Source organism: Pan troglodytes, chromosome 11, assembly GCF_028858775.2.
Source record: "Pan troglodytes isolate AG18354 chromosome 11, NHGRI_mPanTro3-v2.0_pri, whole genome shotgun sequence".
Classification (NCBI taxonomy): domain Eukaryota; kingdom Metazoa; phylum Chordata; class Mammalia; order Primates; family Hominidae; genus Pan; species Pan troglodytes.
In genome coordinates, this window is record NC_072409.2 from 11,755,387 (window position 1) to 11,771,398 (window position 16,012).

A 16,012-nucleotide genomic window follows, 5' to 3' on the forward strand; every position below is an offset into this window, starting at 1 on the left:
CTACATTTTCTCTGCCAACCCATGCCTTTACCTTCTGGGCTAGGGAAAGAAGACAGGCAGGTGACAAGGGAGAGACGGATTAGCACAGCTCCTCCCCTTCACCCCTCACCCCACATTTTTTAGTGACAGGATTTTAAACAGTTGCTGTAGGCAAGAGAGCTGTCAGCCCATTATGGGCGAGGGTGGAGCTTAGAGAGCTCCTCACATGAGCCCAGCCTGTGGCTTGGACAGAAAGCCCCATTAATCCTCCCTCTGTGCTGTGCAGTCTGGGCTGAGCGACTTGATTTCTCTGAGCCTCAGTGAGGCACTCTGAAGGTAGGAGTTTCCTTGTTCCCGGGACCCTGGGCCTGACCTGGAGGACCAGATCGCAGGGCCAGAGAGTCTGGTCTTGGGGAGGCAGCTGGCGTGGTGGCCAGGCCATGGGTTTGCAACTGCACCTGGGTTCGAGCCCTGGTTCGGCTGTCCCTTGCTAGCTTTGCTGCATTGGGCTGGTCGCTTTCGCCTTCCAAGCCTGGGTTTTCCCTTCAGAAACATGGGGACCTGCCTCTTGGGGTTGTTGGAGTGTAGAAGAGGACATGAACCGGAGGTCCTCCAAGTCGTTAGACTCTGAAGGCAGCTGGAACTGCCCGGGGAGGGCTGTGAATGGAGAGCCCAGAAGAGGGTGCAGGGCGGGGCCTGCCCCTAGGGGGCGCTGGTGCCCGCGGGCATCCAGGGATGAGAGGTGGCCTTCGGGTGGTCCCCGCCACAGGTGTGGGGAGAGGAGGTCGGGGAGCAACCAGAGGGCTGGCAGAAGGGAGAGAACACTGGGACGTCAGGTCTGCCGACAGGAGGCCCAGAGGCCTCCCAGATGCAGACATGCAAAGATAGGCAATGACGCGGTGTGGGGTATGCAAACATCTCCACCAGCACGTCGCCACATCAGGGACACGTGTCTCCAGGTGCAGAGACATGCGGCCTCGCCAGGAGACACAGCCATGCACGATGGTCTGACACCTGCAGACCCCCAGCTTCATGCAGGACATATCCAGGCAAACCGGCCCACAGAGCTATTCCATAGACACACACACGTCCACACATGCACACACACCCTGAGAGTTTCAAGGAATGCACCTTGGAAACCAAATTCCCTCGAGTCTCTGCCATCACCACCATACTCCCCATCCCTGCCACCATCTCTAGAGACCCCACAGCCACATCCCATCCCAAGTCCTCACGATTCCTCAGGGTTTGGCTTCAGCTTCTTCCTCCTCCCATGCCATCCTCCTCTGGGGAACTCATCCATCCCATGCCTCAGTGGCCAGCCACCTGGTTGAAGACCCGGGTGCTCAGCATCCCGTCTGGTCACTCTGAGGCCCAGCCCTGGCCCAGGACGTCTCCACTTGGATGCCTGGGAGACCCTAAGCTCACACGCCCAGACCACACATGTCCCCACTCCCTGTGCCTCCTGTGCCCCCGTCTCGGTGATCCAGGGACCTAGATGCTGCCTGGACTCCCCCGTCACCAACATCTCCGGGATCTGCCCTGGAGACTGCCACCCTAGTCAAAGCCATCGTCACCTCTCACCTGGTGACCCAACTGACTTCCCTGCTTCCATCCAGTCACCTTGATCTAATCGGATCTATTCTCTACTTGGCAGCAAGGCCCTGAATGGTCTGGCCCTGCCCTCAAACTTTGCTGTTCTTGCAGTTTAGGAGATTCACAAGATTTTGCCTGCCTCTGAGGTTTTGGACAAGTCTGGAATGCTCTCAGACACCCCTTCTCACTCTCAGTCCTCCTGATGCCAGGTAACTTCAGATCACAGCTTAATATGTAGCTTCTTCCAGGAAGCCTTCCATGATGCTCCACCCTCCAGACGAGGTTGGGTACCCGGGCAACAGGGTTTCTTTGTACCTCAACTGAGCTCGTATCACACTGCTGATCTCCTTGAAGCAGGGATAGCCAATCCCCAGTTCTCAGCCTGGTGGCTGGCACTTAAGGGGCCTTCACAAATACTGGTTGATTGAATGAATGAAAGTGTTGGAGAATGGGATAGAGTGAAATGGAGATGGGGTGAATGCGTTTCTTTTAAGGTTGGAGATGGCTCGGGGTTGGGATGAGACAAAGGTGGAAGAGAAGAGAATCACAGGAGGGTTGGGCAAGAATAGGGACCTCAAGCCCTCCCGCCTCCGGACCTGCTGTCCCTGGTGGCCATCAACAAATCTGCTAATGTCACGTGCAAAGACCGGCCCAGGCCCAGGACAGCCCCTTCCTCCACCCGGGCCCTGCCCACCAAGGAGAAGACCACAGGAGTGTACAGGTCGGTTTATTTACAAATATACTGATGTCTCATCTTTTTTTGTTGTTGTTTCCATTTTCTGCTGTTGTGGGAAGAGGTGGAAGGTGAGAGTGGAGGGCAGGGTGGGGGTGGTGGTGTGGTAAACGCTAATAAATAATTTAACAATGACAAGTTATTAAATAAAATGTGTCTGGGGATGGCGGGTGGGTAGTGAGAATCTGTCTGTACAAGGAAAACAGGAATGGCCGGTGGCCCATCCCCACACCTGGCTGGGCTGGGCTCCCATGGGACCCCCAGGTGGGGTCGGGGGAACCAGCAAAGAGGCTCATTGGCAATGGCGCCTTCCAAGGGCCAAATGTTGGAGGGGTCTTTCCTGCTCCCCCAGTCCCCAGGCCACATGTGCCTGTGAGTATGGGTTGGCGAGCCTCCGCGTGTGTCCAGGTGTGAGTGTGTGTGTGCGAGCGCGTGCGTGTGAGCGTGGAGCCCTTTCCCCCCAGGGCAGACTTAGCCCCAGAGCTGCAGGCTCTCCCTCACCCTAGGTGGTGCCCAGAGCTCAAGGATGGAGCCAGGCAGGCATCAGGCAATCCTCCTTCCTGAGGTTCCCTGCGTGCAACATGAAAAGGACATTCAGATGGGGGCAGAGTGGGGAATCAGCCTCTTGCTAGGAGGCTGCAGGGCTTCCCAAAGGAGAAGAGGCTTGTCCCTGCCAGGCCCTGCTCATCTGATGCAGCGCCAGGGCTTCCCACCTTTACCCACCCTCAGGAAGCCTCCTAAGATGCCCAGCCACGTGCACCAACCCCCTTTCTGAGCTCTTTCCAGGCTGTGCTGGCACCTTGGTCTGACCCTTGTGAGCAGTGTCTCTGTGTGGCCTCCCTGTGTGTTTCCCAGGATAGCAGAGTACCTGGGAGGCTTCACGGAGTAGGCAGATGAGGCTCTGGCTGGGGCCATGCCCAGCTTCTTGTCCCTCCTCTGCCCTGTGTTACCTGGGGCGATTCTTTCCTCTTTCTGAGCCTTGACTTCCCCAGCAGGGAAGTGGAACTTGGTCTTTTGCCAAGACACCCCTTGCCCACCTCTCATTCTCTTTTGCTTTGGAGACCACACAGTTATCTCCCTCTTCCCACTCTAGCCCCCTTAGTGATGAAGGTTCCATGTCACGGCACGGGCAAGGGGTGGTCCTGGCTACTCCCCGCCCAGCTCCCAGCCAAGGCTGCAGCTCCTCCCATAAAGTGGGAGAAGGTTGCCGGGCCCCGCAGGCTTCTGCTGGGTGGCCCTGAACACATCACCTCCCTTCTCTGAGCCTCAGGCTCCTCATCTGAGAAACGGGTCCCTGCCATGTCTGGACTCTCTGGCTGGGCCGGAGAGTCTGGCTTTCCTTCTAGGAGACACCCCTCAAGGCAGGCCCTGCATCTTGTTCATCTGCGAGCCACACCCAGTCCGGGGCTGGGCAGAGTGGGCACTGGTGTCTGGGAGCCCGTGGGCAGCAAGGCACAGCATAGAACAAGGGGCCCCTAGCCACAGCTGACAGGGCGCCTCCAGCATAAGGGACTCTCTGAGGTCCCTTCTGGCTTTAACAGTCTGTGGGTCACAAGCATGCTGTCCCTAGACCAGCTCCTGGCATGGGGTCCCGGCTGGATTCGGGGGTTTGTGAGGCCCCAGAATGGGAATATGTGACCCCAACAGCTGGCAAGTTTACTAAGAACAAGTTGTGACCCCCTGACCTGGAGGTCATTCACAAACCACAGGGGACAGTGGGGCACAACGTCCCTGTTCTCAGCTCAGCTCTGTCACTAACCTGGACCTTGGACAGGCCTCTTTCCCTCTCTTGCCTCAGGGTTTCCAACTATAAAATAAGGGGCAGATGAGATGACCGCTTCTGACGTCCCTTCCAACTTATTGGGTCTGAGAGAGAAGGGCCAGGTCTCCTGGGGGATAGGGCATCTGCCCCTGAATCTGCCCAGGATGTCCCTGGCACGATTCAGATGGTGCATGTGCAAAAGGAGAAAGAGGGGTGTCTCTCCAGAAGCCAGTGCAGCTGCTGCTCAAGGGACCCATGGTGGCACGGACCCTGGTGGGCTGAGGTGGCAGAAGGACCAGAACATCAACTGAGGTCCTTGGAGAGGCTCTGTTTGTAAGAAGAGCTGCAGAAGGGCTAGCTGGCTGCTGGGGCCCAATGGGTGACACGAGGCCACATGTCAGGCGAGGAGTTTGGCCCAGGACATTCTGGGGGGACTGAGTTTCCCAGCAAACGGGAGCAAAACCACAGAACAGGTTGAACTTAGAGGATTCCAGAGATCCAGGCAGAGGGCCCCAAAGGTAGAAAAGGGACATTCATTATCCTTACTCGCTCAAAGGTTGGACCAGGCAGACTTTAGGGTGGTGGCCTAGGGCTTGACCTCAGAGTTAAAGGCAGGGTTGTGAGCACCTGAACAAGGGGACACAGTGATCACCAGGGGACAGGGTGGGCTCACCAGTCAGGCCCCAGCAGCCCAGCCTCCTTGCTCTGACAGGGATAGAGTTGAGCAGACTGGGGCTGGGGATGGATCTAGTGCACCTGACTTCCAGCAGGGCGCCTGACACAATCTTCTGCAACTGCCCTGGGGGAAGGGGGCAGGAAATGCAATTGGAATGTGTCCCCCAAAGAGGATGCATTAATGGGCCAATGTCAAACAGGGAGAGGCCACCCCGGTCCACACACCTCAGGTGAGACCCAGGGCCAACTCCTCACTGGGCAGATGTGCTGGGAGAGAGGAGAGCAGTTGTCACTGAATCAGGGTGCAGAGAAATTCCACAGGCTGGAACGAATCGAGTAAGAAGGAATGGAAAAGGAAAGAGGTCACGGTCCCTCATTCAGTCTAAACAGTAAGTGCAGACTGGGCGTGGTGGCTCACGCCTGTAATCCCAGCACTTTGGGAGGCCGAGGCAGGCAGATCACCTGAGGTCGGGGGTTCGAGACCAGCCTGACCAACATGGAGAAACCCCGTTGCTACTACAAATACAAAATTAGCTGGGCGTGGTGGCGCATGCCTGTAATCTCAGCTACTAGGGAGGCTGAGGCATCAGAATCACTTGAATCTGGGAGGCGGAGGTTGTGGTGAGCCGAGATCGCGCCATTGCACTCCAGCCTGGGCAACAAGAGCGAAACTCCGTCTCAAACAAAACAAAACAAAACAAACCAGTAGGTGCCCCCATCCTGCATATACACAGAAAACAGATGTGGCTTAGCTGTCACTTGCGTGTGGGACCCGGGGATTTAGCTACAGCAGGGCAGGGTGAATCTCTAAGGTCATGTGGCCAAATCATTGTCTTTTGGGCCAAATTAACAGAGGAAGGGTGCCACAGCAGGAGAGGTGATGTGCCTGCTCACTTCCGGCTGGCTGACATCAGTGGGAAGGTGAAGTGATACCTGCCCCACACCTTTAGAGGGACAGCCGGAGGCCTGCTGGGGGACAGTGTTAAGAGGGAGAGCTGGGGAAGCCTGGCTCTGGGATGCAGGACAGCACAGCTGCTGTGGGCTCGCTGACCTAGTGAGCTCCTTGTCACTGGAGGTATGTGAGGGGAGGCAGAGGTGGCTGGGGAGAGGACCACATTGCAGATGGGGTGCCCAGCAGGTGCTTCTGAAGTCCCTGACCACTGGAGGCTCTGTTGTCTGGTCTGATGCTACCTGGTTCTGGGGGCTCCATCTGCCTCTAGAGTTGGTGGGGCCTGGGGCTGCCCTCCCTGCCCAGGCTGCCCCCATTTGGGCCCAGGCTGGGATACAACTGGGTCCGATGCTTCAAGTTCGCCTCTTCCTCTCCCCTTCCTCCCTTTCCAATCGCTCTTAAGAACTGGGGGGGTCCCCTGCCTGGCCTCCTTTTCTCTTTCTGACAAGGCAGGACAGACCCGCTGAGCATCCCTGTCCCTTCTGGTGTCCCCATACAGCTGTGTGTGTGTTTGCGTGGGTTTGTCTGCAAGTGTGCATGTGTCTGCACGTGCCTCTCTGTCCCTTTGCGCCTGCCCAGGCTCAGGCTCCGAGCCCGCCTCCTAACAGTGCCTCCCCTCAGGCCCCTCCCCACTGCTGCTCCAGACTCAGGCTGAGGGGTGTGCGGTTCCAGGCAGTAGGCCTGCCCCCAGAGGCCACCCCTGCCCTTGCTGGGGCACAGGTACACACGCTTCTCAGGTCACCGCCTCATGACACCATTGTCCTGGGGCTTGCATGGAGGGCCATGGACACAGAGAGGACATTTAAAAAAATAGAGAGAATTTAAGCTTCCCAAAAAAGAGATGGGGAGGAGGCGATGGAGGCCGAGGTGGGGCTGGGAGGCGAGTGGCCGTCCGAGAGCTCTGGGTCCCTGGGGATGACAAGGTCTCTGTGGGCAGGACACAGCCCCTGCCCAGGCTGTGCCCATCTACCGGTCTGGCTGTACCCAACGGGCACAGTGGTCAGGCCCAGCTGGCCGAGGGGAGGGCACCGTATGGCTGTCTGTAGTCTGTGCGGAGAGCAGGGCGGGGGTGGCCAGGCTGGCCGCAGAGGCCGGCAGTCCCCCCCAGGCCCCTGCCCAAGCGTCCGTGCACCTGGCTGGCTCTCAGGAGGCGAAGTAGGAACTCTGCATGGAGTAGAGCCGGTCGATGGGGTTCCCCACGCGGGCCTGCAGGGAGCCCACGTCTGAGGAGCCGAGGAAGCAGTCGCTGAGGCTGGTTAAGGAGGTATCGCTGTCGATGTCGTGGAAGATGGAGTCGTTCCCTGGGGGGCAGAAGGGGTGTCAGGACCGGGGTACAGGCTGGGGCTCCTGGGGGCCCCCTGTTTGCCCTGTAGGCTGTGTGACTGGAGGCCAGGGAGAGACAGGATGGCCTGCTGACTAGTGCCGGCCAAGAAGGACTGGGGCCCTTCCTGTCAGCAGGAGGCAGGAGGGCTGTGCTGGCCATGCTGCCTGAGCCCTAAGGCAGCAGGTGGCTGTCCTGGCCCCAGGCCTGTCTGGCCTGGCAGGGGGCAGGGGCTGTGCTGGGGTGGGCGGGTGGGGGTAGGGCGGCTTACCATAGGGGTTCATGTGGTCACCTGGCATTTGGGGCGGCGTGAGGCCCTGCTGGAAGGGGTCGCTGCTGCCGTAGGGGCTCTGTTCCATGGCCACGATCTGCTGCTGCGGTGGGGCCAGCGGCGTGTAGGAAGCCATCATGCCCTCCATGCGGCTGGACAGGACCTCTGGGGGCACAGTGAGCCTTCACCCACTGGCCTGGTCCACGCCCTCCCAGCTACACCCCAGCAGCCTCCCCTTCTGATCTCCTTGGGACTCCCCAGGCACCCCACTCTGGCTGAAGCTGTCCAGACACTGACTCCCCAGCCCCTTCCCCAGGTGCACACTCCAGCTCCTCCTCCAGGCTCAGCTTACCAAAAGCCAGAGTCCTCCCCTCCTCATCTTCTTTCCTCCCACCACCCCGCCCCTCCAGGGGATCCAGGGAGGGGGCAGACCCCACACAGGCAATAGTGATTCTGCGCTACATCTGGGAGCACCAAGGTCCCAGACCCAGGCCAAAAAGGCCCCGGGAAGACTTCCTGGAGGAAAGGGCCCCCGCCCTGATGTGACTTAAAGAACTAGCAGGGGCTCAACAGGCCGGAGCAGGGGAGGCAAGCCAGGCTGAGGGGCGGCAAAGGCATGGAGGAGACAGACCGCCGGGTAAGTGAGGGTGCAGCATGTGGGGCCAAGAGGCAGGGAGAGAGGTCGGTGTGGGGGAGACCAGCTGAGAGGGACCACAGGTCATGGGGAGCCCTGGGGCGCCGAGCTGGGTGGGGGTCCCCGAGGCCGCTGGGAGCCGCTGGAGGGTTTGGTAGACGAGGGTGAGAAAGGCTGGAGGAGGAGACCAAGGCTGGGGCCAGTGGGTGAGGAAGCCAGAGGAAGGGTGGGGTCTCTGTCAAGGTGGCTGTGGGAGAGACAGCTCCTAGGAGGGTGCGAGAGACATGAGAAGACTTCAATCCCCAACTTGGCACCTCAGTGGATCAGCAGTGTGGGATGGGGAAGGTCAGAGGTGACTCCTGGTTCCTGGCTCGGACAGGGCGGACGGTGGTGCCATTTGCAGAGAAGGGTGGGGAGGAGCAGGGCATGCCATGTGCATGTGGGCAGGATGGAGGGAGGCAGGATGGAGGATACGGCATGGGTTGGGATGAGCTGGGGGGACTGTGGGACCTTCTCAGGGAGGCTGTGTCCAGGAAGCAGCTGGGAACACTGAGGGGTGAGACATAGCCCAGGACATGGCTGGGAGACCAGAGGCAGTGACTGCAGCCCCAGGAGGGGCAGAGGGGGAAGCGAGGAAGCAGCAGGCACTAAGGCTGTGTCCTTAGAAGCCAAGTCCAGCCTGGGACACTGGCCTGGCCCCCAGTGCCCTGGTATCTGCCCATTGGTGCCCTGGCACCTGCCCAGAAGCCTCCCTCTCACCAGGGCGCAGGCAGCTCTGTCCCCCGCCTGCTTCAGCAGTCCCAGGGAGCTCCCTGCTCCTCCCTCATGGCTTTGAAGGCCCAGGAGACCAGCCCTGGCTCAAGATTCTGATGTGGAAACACGATTTTTGGTAAAGCCCAGTGATGAGGGGGCCTGACTCATGCCCCTGCAGCTAGTCCCTCCCGACTCCCCAGGCCCTTCATGCCCTGACAAGCTTTGTCTGCAGAATTCCAGCAGTGGGGTAGTGTCATCCTGTTAAAGGTACAGGCTTGAGCTCCAGGCTTGGGGCTGAGGTCCAGCTTTGCGCCTTACTGGCTGAGGGATCCCAGGCAGTCCCTCAGTTTCCTCATCTGTGAAATGGGACATGGCAATACCCTTCCTTGCAGTGATTTATGAGGACAGGGTGAGATGGGGTGTGCTGAAGGCTGAGACCCGTGTCTGCACGCAGTGAGTGTGAGTAGACTGTTGCTGTTTTGATTGCAGAAATTCTGCCAACCCTCCAGGCCGCCACTCTGCCATCTCTCCTCCCTGGGTCCCCTAGTCCCCATGGCTTCTCTATTTCTCTGTCTCAGTGGTTTTAAAGCAGAAGTTCCCTGGGATCTGATGGCCTTGGTGGAAGGCTTTTCAGAAGTTTTGTTAAAAGAAACATCCCGGGCCCCTTTGTCCCTAGCCCTGGGACAGGTGCAGCCCCGGTCCCAGCCCTGGCCCAGGCTCACCCAGCCCCAGCCCCTGCCCCAGCTCACCCTGGCCTAGGCCCACCCCTGGCCCCGGCCCCAGCTCACCCTGGCCCAGGCCCTGCCCCGGCCCCGGCTCACCCTGGCCCAGCCCCGGCCCCAGCCCCGGCTCACCCTGGCCCAGCCGCTGGGAGTTCTGCTGCTCCTGCTGCTGCTGGTGCCGCCGCGCCAGCTTCTTCATCTGCAGGGAGAGCGCAGTTCAGGCCGGTGCTGCCCCTCGCCCCCAGGCACAGCCAGCCCCACGCCCCCTGGACCATAGTCTTCTGGCTGCCCCCTCTAGTCCCACCCTACCCGGGGCCAGTGGGGATGGGGGGTGGCCTCTTACCTTTGCTCTTTGGTTCTGAAACCAGACCTGGACCACGCGCACACTGAGGCCCGTCTCAGCTGCCAGTGTCTCTCGGACCTGGCCCAGAGAGAGGGGAACAGGTCAGGCCCTCCAGGGGCAGCAACTGGGAGATGGTGGGTTTAGGGGTATGATGGGATGTGCGGAGAGATGGAGGATGGAGGGATGTCCCTACCCCCAGCAGGAGCAGGGGGTGGTCTCCAGAAAGGCAGTGGGTGTGCGGGCATCAGCCTGAGCCCCGCCCCCCCGGCCGCCCCTCACCTTTCGGCAAGGCTTGGACGAGACCTCGAAGGAGGCCTTGAAGGCTCTTCGCTGCTGCGTGGTGAGGATGGTCCGGGGTCGCTTGGGCCTCCGCGGGTCCTTCCCGTCATCCCCGCTGCCCTTGCTCTGACTGCCCTGCCCCTTGGCCGGCTTCATGTCCCCATCTTCATCCTCGCTCTTCACTGTGGGGGACACAACCCGGCCTGTGAGGAAGGGGCGGGGGCAGCCCAGGCCTCAGCCTCGTCCCCTTCGGCAACCTGCTGCCCGACGGGAGCCTGTCCCCTCTGTTGACACCTGCCGTGGCTCCCCAGTGCCCCAGGATAAGGTCTCCTTCCCTCCCGTGGCCCACAGGCCCTGCCTCATCTGGGCCCTGGTCTCCTGCCTGCTGTACCCTGCGAGTCCCTTCCCCGGCACACACGCCTCACTCCCTCATCCTGGGCCGCAGGCACACCTGCACAGGAACTCACACAGGTGCGCCTCGGACAACCACAGCACAGGCATGCACACACGTACATGTGGCTGCACACACTTTCAGGAAGGCAGGCCCACTCGGGGAACAGGCAGACAGGTGCACACATGGTTGTGCACATGGCTGTGTGGACATACACGAAAGTGTGCAAGCAAAGACACACGCCGCAGATATTCACACAAGAGTGCTTCTGACCACAGCGTATGCACGCACACACTCGTAAGATGCACACTCACCTGCTGCCACATACACGTGGGCTCACAAAGGCCCTCACGCGTGCAACTCACAGGCGTATTCACACACATGGGCCCATGCTCACAGGCAGGAACGTACAGGCATGCATGCATCTGGACAGACACACACAGCGTGCGGAAGCATGTGCATTCTCCCAGTGCTACAGCCACACCCACCATGCACACATGGCACTTCCCCGCCCCAGGTTTGGGTCTCAGAAATGCCAGCAGCCCCAGATGGATGGCCAAGCCTCCCCAGCCACCACTGGGCCTCCCGCTGCCCCCCAGGCTGGTCTCCTTTCTTCAATCCTGTTCTTGGAGTATGAGACGGGTGATCTCCTCCCACTGAGACCCCCTCTGCTGGGGCTGGCCAGCCTCTGCTCTTCCTCAGGAGTCCAGGCAGCTGGCAGCCATGGAGCTGGCTGCAGCAGTGCCCTGCCCAGGGATGGGTAGGGACAGATGGTGGTGGGCTCACTGCCTCCACGCAGGCCCTGGCCATGGAAAACCCTTCCCATGTGGCAGATCCTGTTGCCGGAGGGCTCCAGGTTACCCATGGGACCTGGCAGACTGGGACACCTCCTCTCCATGCCTCCTGCTCCAGTCCTTCCCCACTGTTCCCAGGAAGAACAAGGACCAAAGCCACCTCCTGGGCTTTCCCTCCTTAAGGCTCACTCCTGGCTGGGCTTGCCCTGTCTGCCAGGAGGCCTTCAAATTGGCCTCGTCCTTTTGGGGGCTAGAGCAGAGGAGGGAGGGTCCTTCACCCTGGGAAATGGGGTCTTTCCCTCCAGCACAGAGGGCCCAGCCCCCTCCCCTCGGCTGGGAAACAGAGGCTGGCTCGAGGCTGTTTGCTTCTCACTGCTAAAGGCTCCAGGGGGCTGAGAAGGGGAAGGCACATCATCTCCCTGCCTCTCAGGCATCCCCAGCCTGTGGACTGGGTGCTGGTGAAGACCCCTGTGGAGCTGGGCTGCGGGTTGGCGGGGGGCCATCAAGGCAGAGAGGGTAAGGGGGGTGGGCCAGAGAACAAGAGGTGTGTGTGTGTGCACAAGCACAATCCACAGTACATGTGAGCATGTGGACAAACATATATGTGCAGCCATGTGGATCGGTGTTTAGTGCACAAGTGTGCTGTGTCATGTGCGTATGTGTATGTATGCTTAAGTGTGTACACTTGTGTGTGTGGACCTGGGTGTGGCTTTTGAATTCCCGGGTATGTGAACACATATCTCCACATACATGTACATGTATCCATACTCAGGGTAGGGGTATTCCTGCATGCATTTTATGTGCTTGTGTGCACACATGTGATCACACATATGTTTATATGTATGGATGCGTAGGTCTCAGGGGTAGTGTGCCTGGGGGGATGCATGTTCGTGTCATGTGCACACAGGTGGACACGTCAGTGCGCGTGTGCATCTGGATATGCATGTACCATCTGTGTGCAGCTCAGGTCCTGGAAGCAGGAGGTGGCTTCTCCAGCCGGGACTCCCCTCCAGGACACCCCAGCAACCCCCGTCCCTGAGGCCTGCCCCCCGCTCAGGCCAGGCCTCACCGGAGTCGGACTCGTCGGGGCTCACGGAGCTGAGCAGGTCCTTCTCCTTCTCGTAGTCACCCTTGCACAGCAGCTGGCCCTCCTTGAGTACGAATTCGTCGCCCTTGCGTAGCTGCCGCTCACACACGCAGCAGCAGAAGCAGCCCAGGTGGTATACGCACTCCAGCGCCCGCATCACGAACTCGGTGGGGGCGATCTTCTCCATGCAGCCGCTGCACTTGGCCGCGAAGAGCCTGCGGATGCACAAAGCGGGCGTGTTGGCGGTGCTCAGAAGTCCCTCCCAGAGGCCACTCCTGCCGAGGGCCTCTCCCTCTTGCCACCCTGACCCTCAGGCCCAGGTGGGAGGGAGAGGCCCTCCTTGGGCACCGGGTCAGACAGCAGAAGGGCCCTGCAGCCCTATTCTTCTGCCTACAGGCCCCCAGTGACCCTGGGGTGGGTGCTGGCATCCTGCCTAGAGTCACCTGTCCCGGGCGTGGCAGCTCAGGGCCCTTCCAGCTCAGAGACATGGTGGCCACTAGAGGGCAGTGTGGAGGGTCCACTCAAACTTTCCCTGGGGGCCAGGTCAGCCCCAGGCTGGAAAGGATCCTTTCTACCTCAGCTCCCTGGTCTGCCTCTCCTCTGATCCTCCCTCACCAACACATCCAAGCAATTCCCAGCCCTGCCCAACCCACTGCCCAGCCTGGGCCCCTCCTCTCCTGCCCGAGCAACTGCCTGGTCCCCTCTCTGGGCTCCTGGCCCCTTCAATCCTTCAAACCCCAGCCCACACAGGAACCGTCACACACACAGGAGCCAGGGGGATCTTTCTAAAATACAAATTGGATCAAGCTGCTTCCCTGCTCCAGACTCTTCCATGGCTCCCTAGTGCCCTTAGGAGACCATCCGAGCTCCTGAGGCTGGCACTCAAGGCCCTTCATGATCCCGCCTCTTCCCTTTCTACCCTCTGCTACCCCAGGCTGCAGCCCCAAAGAACAGCCTGCAGTTTCTCCAGAGCACTATCATGGCAGCCATCTTTCGACCCATCTTTCTCTGTCCTTTGGCTTGGCTAACACCTTCCCATCCCTCCGTCTCAGCTTACGCATCTCCATCACGAACAGATATTCATTGAGCACGTATAGAGTGCCAGCCCTGCTCTAAGCATCTTATGTGCAGAGACGCATTTAATTCTTGCAACAACCCTGCAAGAAAAGAATGAACATTAACCCCATTTTAGAGATGAGGAAATTGAGGTGCTAAGAGGCAGAGTTGCTTGCTCAGTGTCGCATGGGTAGTAAATGCTGGAGGCAACTCCCAGGCTGGGCCTAATCCAGCTTCCACATGACAACGTGATTCCATCTCTCATCTCCCATCATCTCTGCAGACAAACGAGGGCTGGGAGAGGTGGTCTCCGGGCCCTGGTCAGCACTAGCAGGAGGGCTGGGCAGCACGGCCCCTCCTCTGCTGTGTCTGCTGACCGCTCCTCCCGACACTCCTCCACCCTGTCACGTGTCCTGCTCTGTGGGAACTCAGCTCAACAACACTTTGATGGAAAAATTTATGAAGAATCAAATTATTGCTGCTGGGAGGGAATTAAAACCATTTTTCATTCCCGGCGTCCCCGGGCCATGTCTGCGGGCGCCACCTTGGGAGCGCTGTGCACATCCCATCCCTCTTTATGGCCCACCATCACGGGCACAGATTACAGCTGCAATTCTCTACTAATCGGTTCTGGAACAGAAATGGCCATAAATGGGAGGCACTCGCCTGCCTCCCTTCCTGGAGCTGCCGTCAGAACCGCCCACGGCGAGCTGGTGGGGTGAAGTGGGCAGGGCCACTTTGAGCTCTGCATGCTGCCTGGGCACTGGCCAGAGGACTCAGCAGGGGGCACCCCCAGCAACCCCTGCCACCCACCTCTATTCTACCCAGCAGGCTCCTACTCATCCTGCAATGCCCAACTCCAATGCCACCTCCTCTGGGAAGCCTTCTCTGATGCCCCAGTCTGGGGGAGGTAGCCTCCTCTATGCTCCCCTCAGCGTCCCCCACCTCAGTTTACTCCTGTAAAATGGAGATGTCAAGCCCTTCCTGAAGGCTGTTGTCAGGATTCGAGGATGCTGAGCATGTAACTCAGTACACGGGTATCACAGCAGAATGACAATGCATGTCCCTGTTTGTGCCCAACTCTACCACCTCTACCAGGGTTCCATGAGACAGGACCTGGCCCCATCTGATCCTCAAGGGGGCCTCCGTGAGTGTTTACAGAGTAGGTGAGTAAAGGCCTGGGGTGAGCTGAGGCTGAGGCCAGGCTCTGCTTCGGGCATGCTGGACCCCACCAGCCTGCAGGGCATGGCTCTGCAAGGGGAATGTGGGCTGGATTTTGGCTCTAATTTGACCCTCTGGCTGAATCCCCTTGTTCAGGGCACAACCTACCCAACTGTCAGTGACAGCTTTAGGCAGAGGCCCTAGGAATCTGGCTGGCTGTCCAGCTCTCCCGAGGGGCTGAGGAAAGAGCCTGGGTTTGTAGAACCCGGTGCTCTGACATGGAGGGTGGTCCTCCCCCAACCCCTACTGCCCCTCTGTCCCCTCCCCACACTCCACCTGACCTAGTGGCCACACTAAGGTCTGCAGCCTGACCTCTGCGGCCTCTGAGTGGACAGACACTGGCCGTGTCGCTGCTAGCGTGGGAGCGCCAGGGTCCCAGGGTCCCGGGCCAGGGTCAGCACACCTTGGGTGACTCCCGGAGAGGAAACCTTCTTAGGCTGGGGAGGGGGCAGCAGGGCGGGTGACCTGCATTTGCAGTCAAAGCCACAGTGCTGGCTGTGCTCAGAACAGCCGCGCTAATGCCTTGGCAGCAGGGGGTCGATTGCTACTTTCTCCAAACTCATCAACACAATCTATTATTAATACTTCTCCAAAGGCTCGGTGCCGCCATTACGGAGGCAGCGCCAGCCACTCAGGGCATCATCTGTTATCTAGATTGCAAAAACTCAGGAAATAAAACAAACTGCGCGCACTTTATAAACAGAATGCGCCCTCCGTTTGGTCTCCAAGCATCTCTCCACCCAATAAAACATCGGGGGGGATGCATGAAATACTCACTCCCAATTATGGGGCTGCCTTTGTCTACTGTGCTGGGGTGAGAGTGACTAATGGCGTGTGTGGGAGGGGTTGGGGATACCAGCGGGGTCCCCTCTTGTCTGTGAGCCCCCATTCCCCCTCTCTTCGTGCCTCCCACCACGGAGGACTATGGAGCCAGCCACTGAGAAGCAGGCCCAGCCACAGACAGGTGGCATTGGAATCACATGGACTTGAGTTCCATGCCTTGTCCCACCACTTGCTAGCTGGTGACCGGGCAAGTAATTTGTCTTCTGGAGCCTCAGCTCACTTATCTATACAATGGGCTGGACAACACTGCCTGCATCTCAGCATGAAGATGTAGCGAGTTGTCAGTGTAAAGCAGCAGGTGTGGCGGGCACAACCTCCATAACTTCCTTGCTGTGCAGCTTTAGGCAAGGCATTTGACCTCTCTGAACCTCAAATTCTTCATCTATAAAATGGGAATGATCAGGCCGGCGTGGTGGCTCACGCCTGTGATCCCAGCACTTTGGGAGGCTGAGGCGGGCGGATCACTTAAGGTTAGGAGTTCAAAACCAGCCTGGCCAACATGGTGAAACCCCGTCTCTACTAAAAATACAAAAAATTAGCCGGGTATGGTGGCACACACCTGTAATCCTAGCTACTCCGGAGGTTGAGGCAAGAGAATCGCTT

General features: G+C 59.2%; 1 protein-coding gene across 2 annotated transcripts in view; it reads right to left on the reverse strand.

The window, feature by feature from the left end:
• Nucleotides 1–2,286: 2,286 nt before the first annotated feature.
• Nucleotides 2,287–16,012, reverse strand: part of LMX1B (LIM homeobox transcription factor 1 beta) — an 87,213-nt gene continuing 73,487 nt past the window's right edge. Inside the window, exons 3-8 of one of the 2 annotated variants that reach the window (XM_016961674.4) lie at nucleotides 12,272–12,504; nucleotides 10,018–10,199; nucleotides 9,739–9,816; nucleotides 9,528–9,594; nucleotides 7,308–7,451; nucleotides 2,287–6,995 (exon numbers count right to left, since the gene is read on the reverse strand). In XM_016961674.4, coding sequence (XP_016817163.1) covers nucleotides 6,838–6,995; nucleotides 7,308–7,451; nucleotides 9,528–9,594; nucleotides 9,739–9,816; nucleotides 10,018–10,199; nucleotides 12,272–12,504 — 862 coding nt within the window. In that variant the 3' untranslated portion in view covers nucleotides 2,287–6,837. Of the gene's footprint in view, nucleotides 6,996–7,286; nucleotides 7,452–9,527; nucleotides 9,595–9,738; nucleotides 9,817–10,017; nucleotides 10,200–12,271; nucleotides 12,505–16,012 lie in introns of both variants that reach the window. The other variant, XM_016961673.4, reaches the window with a different exon arrangement.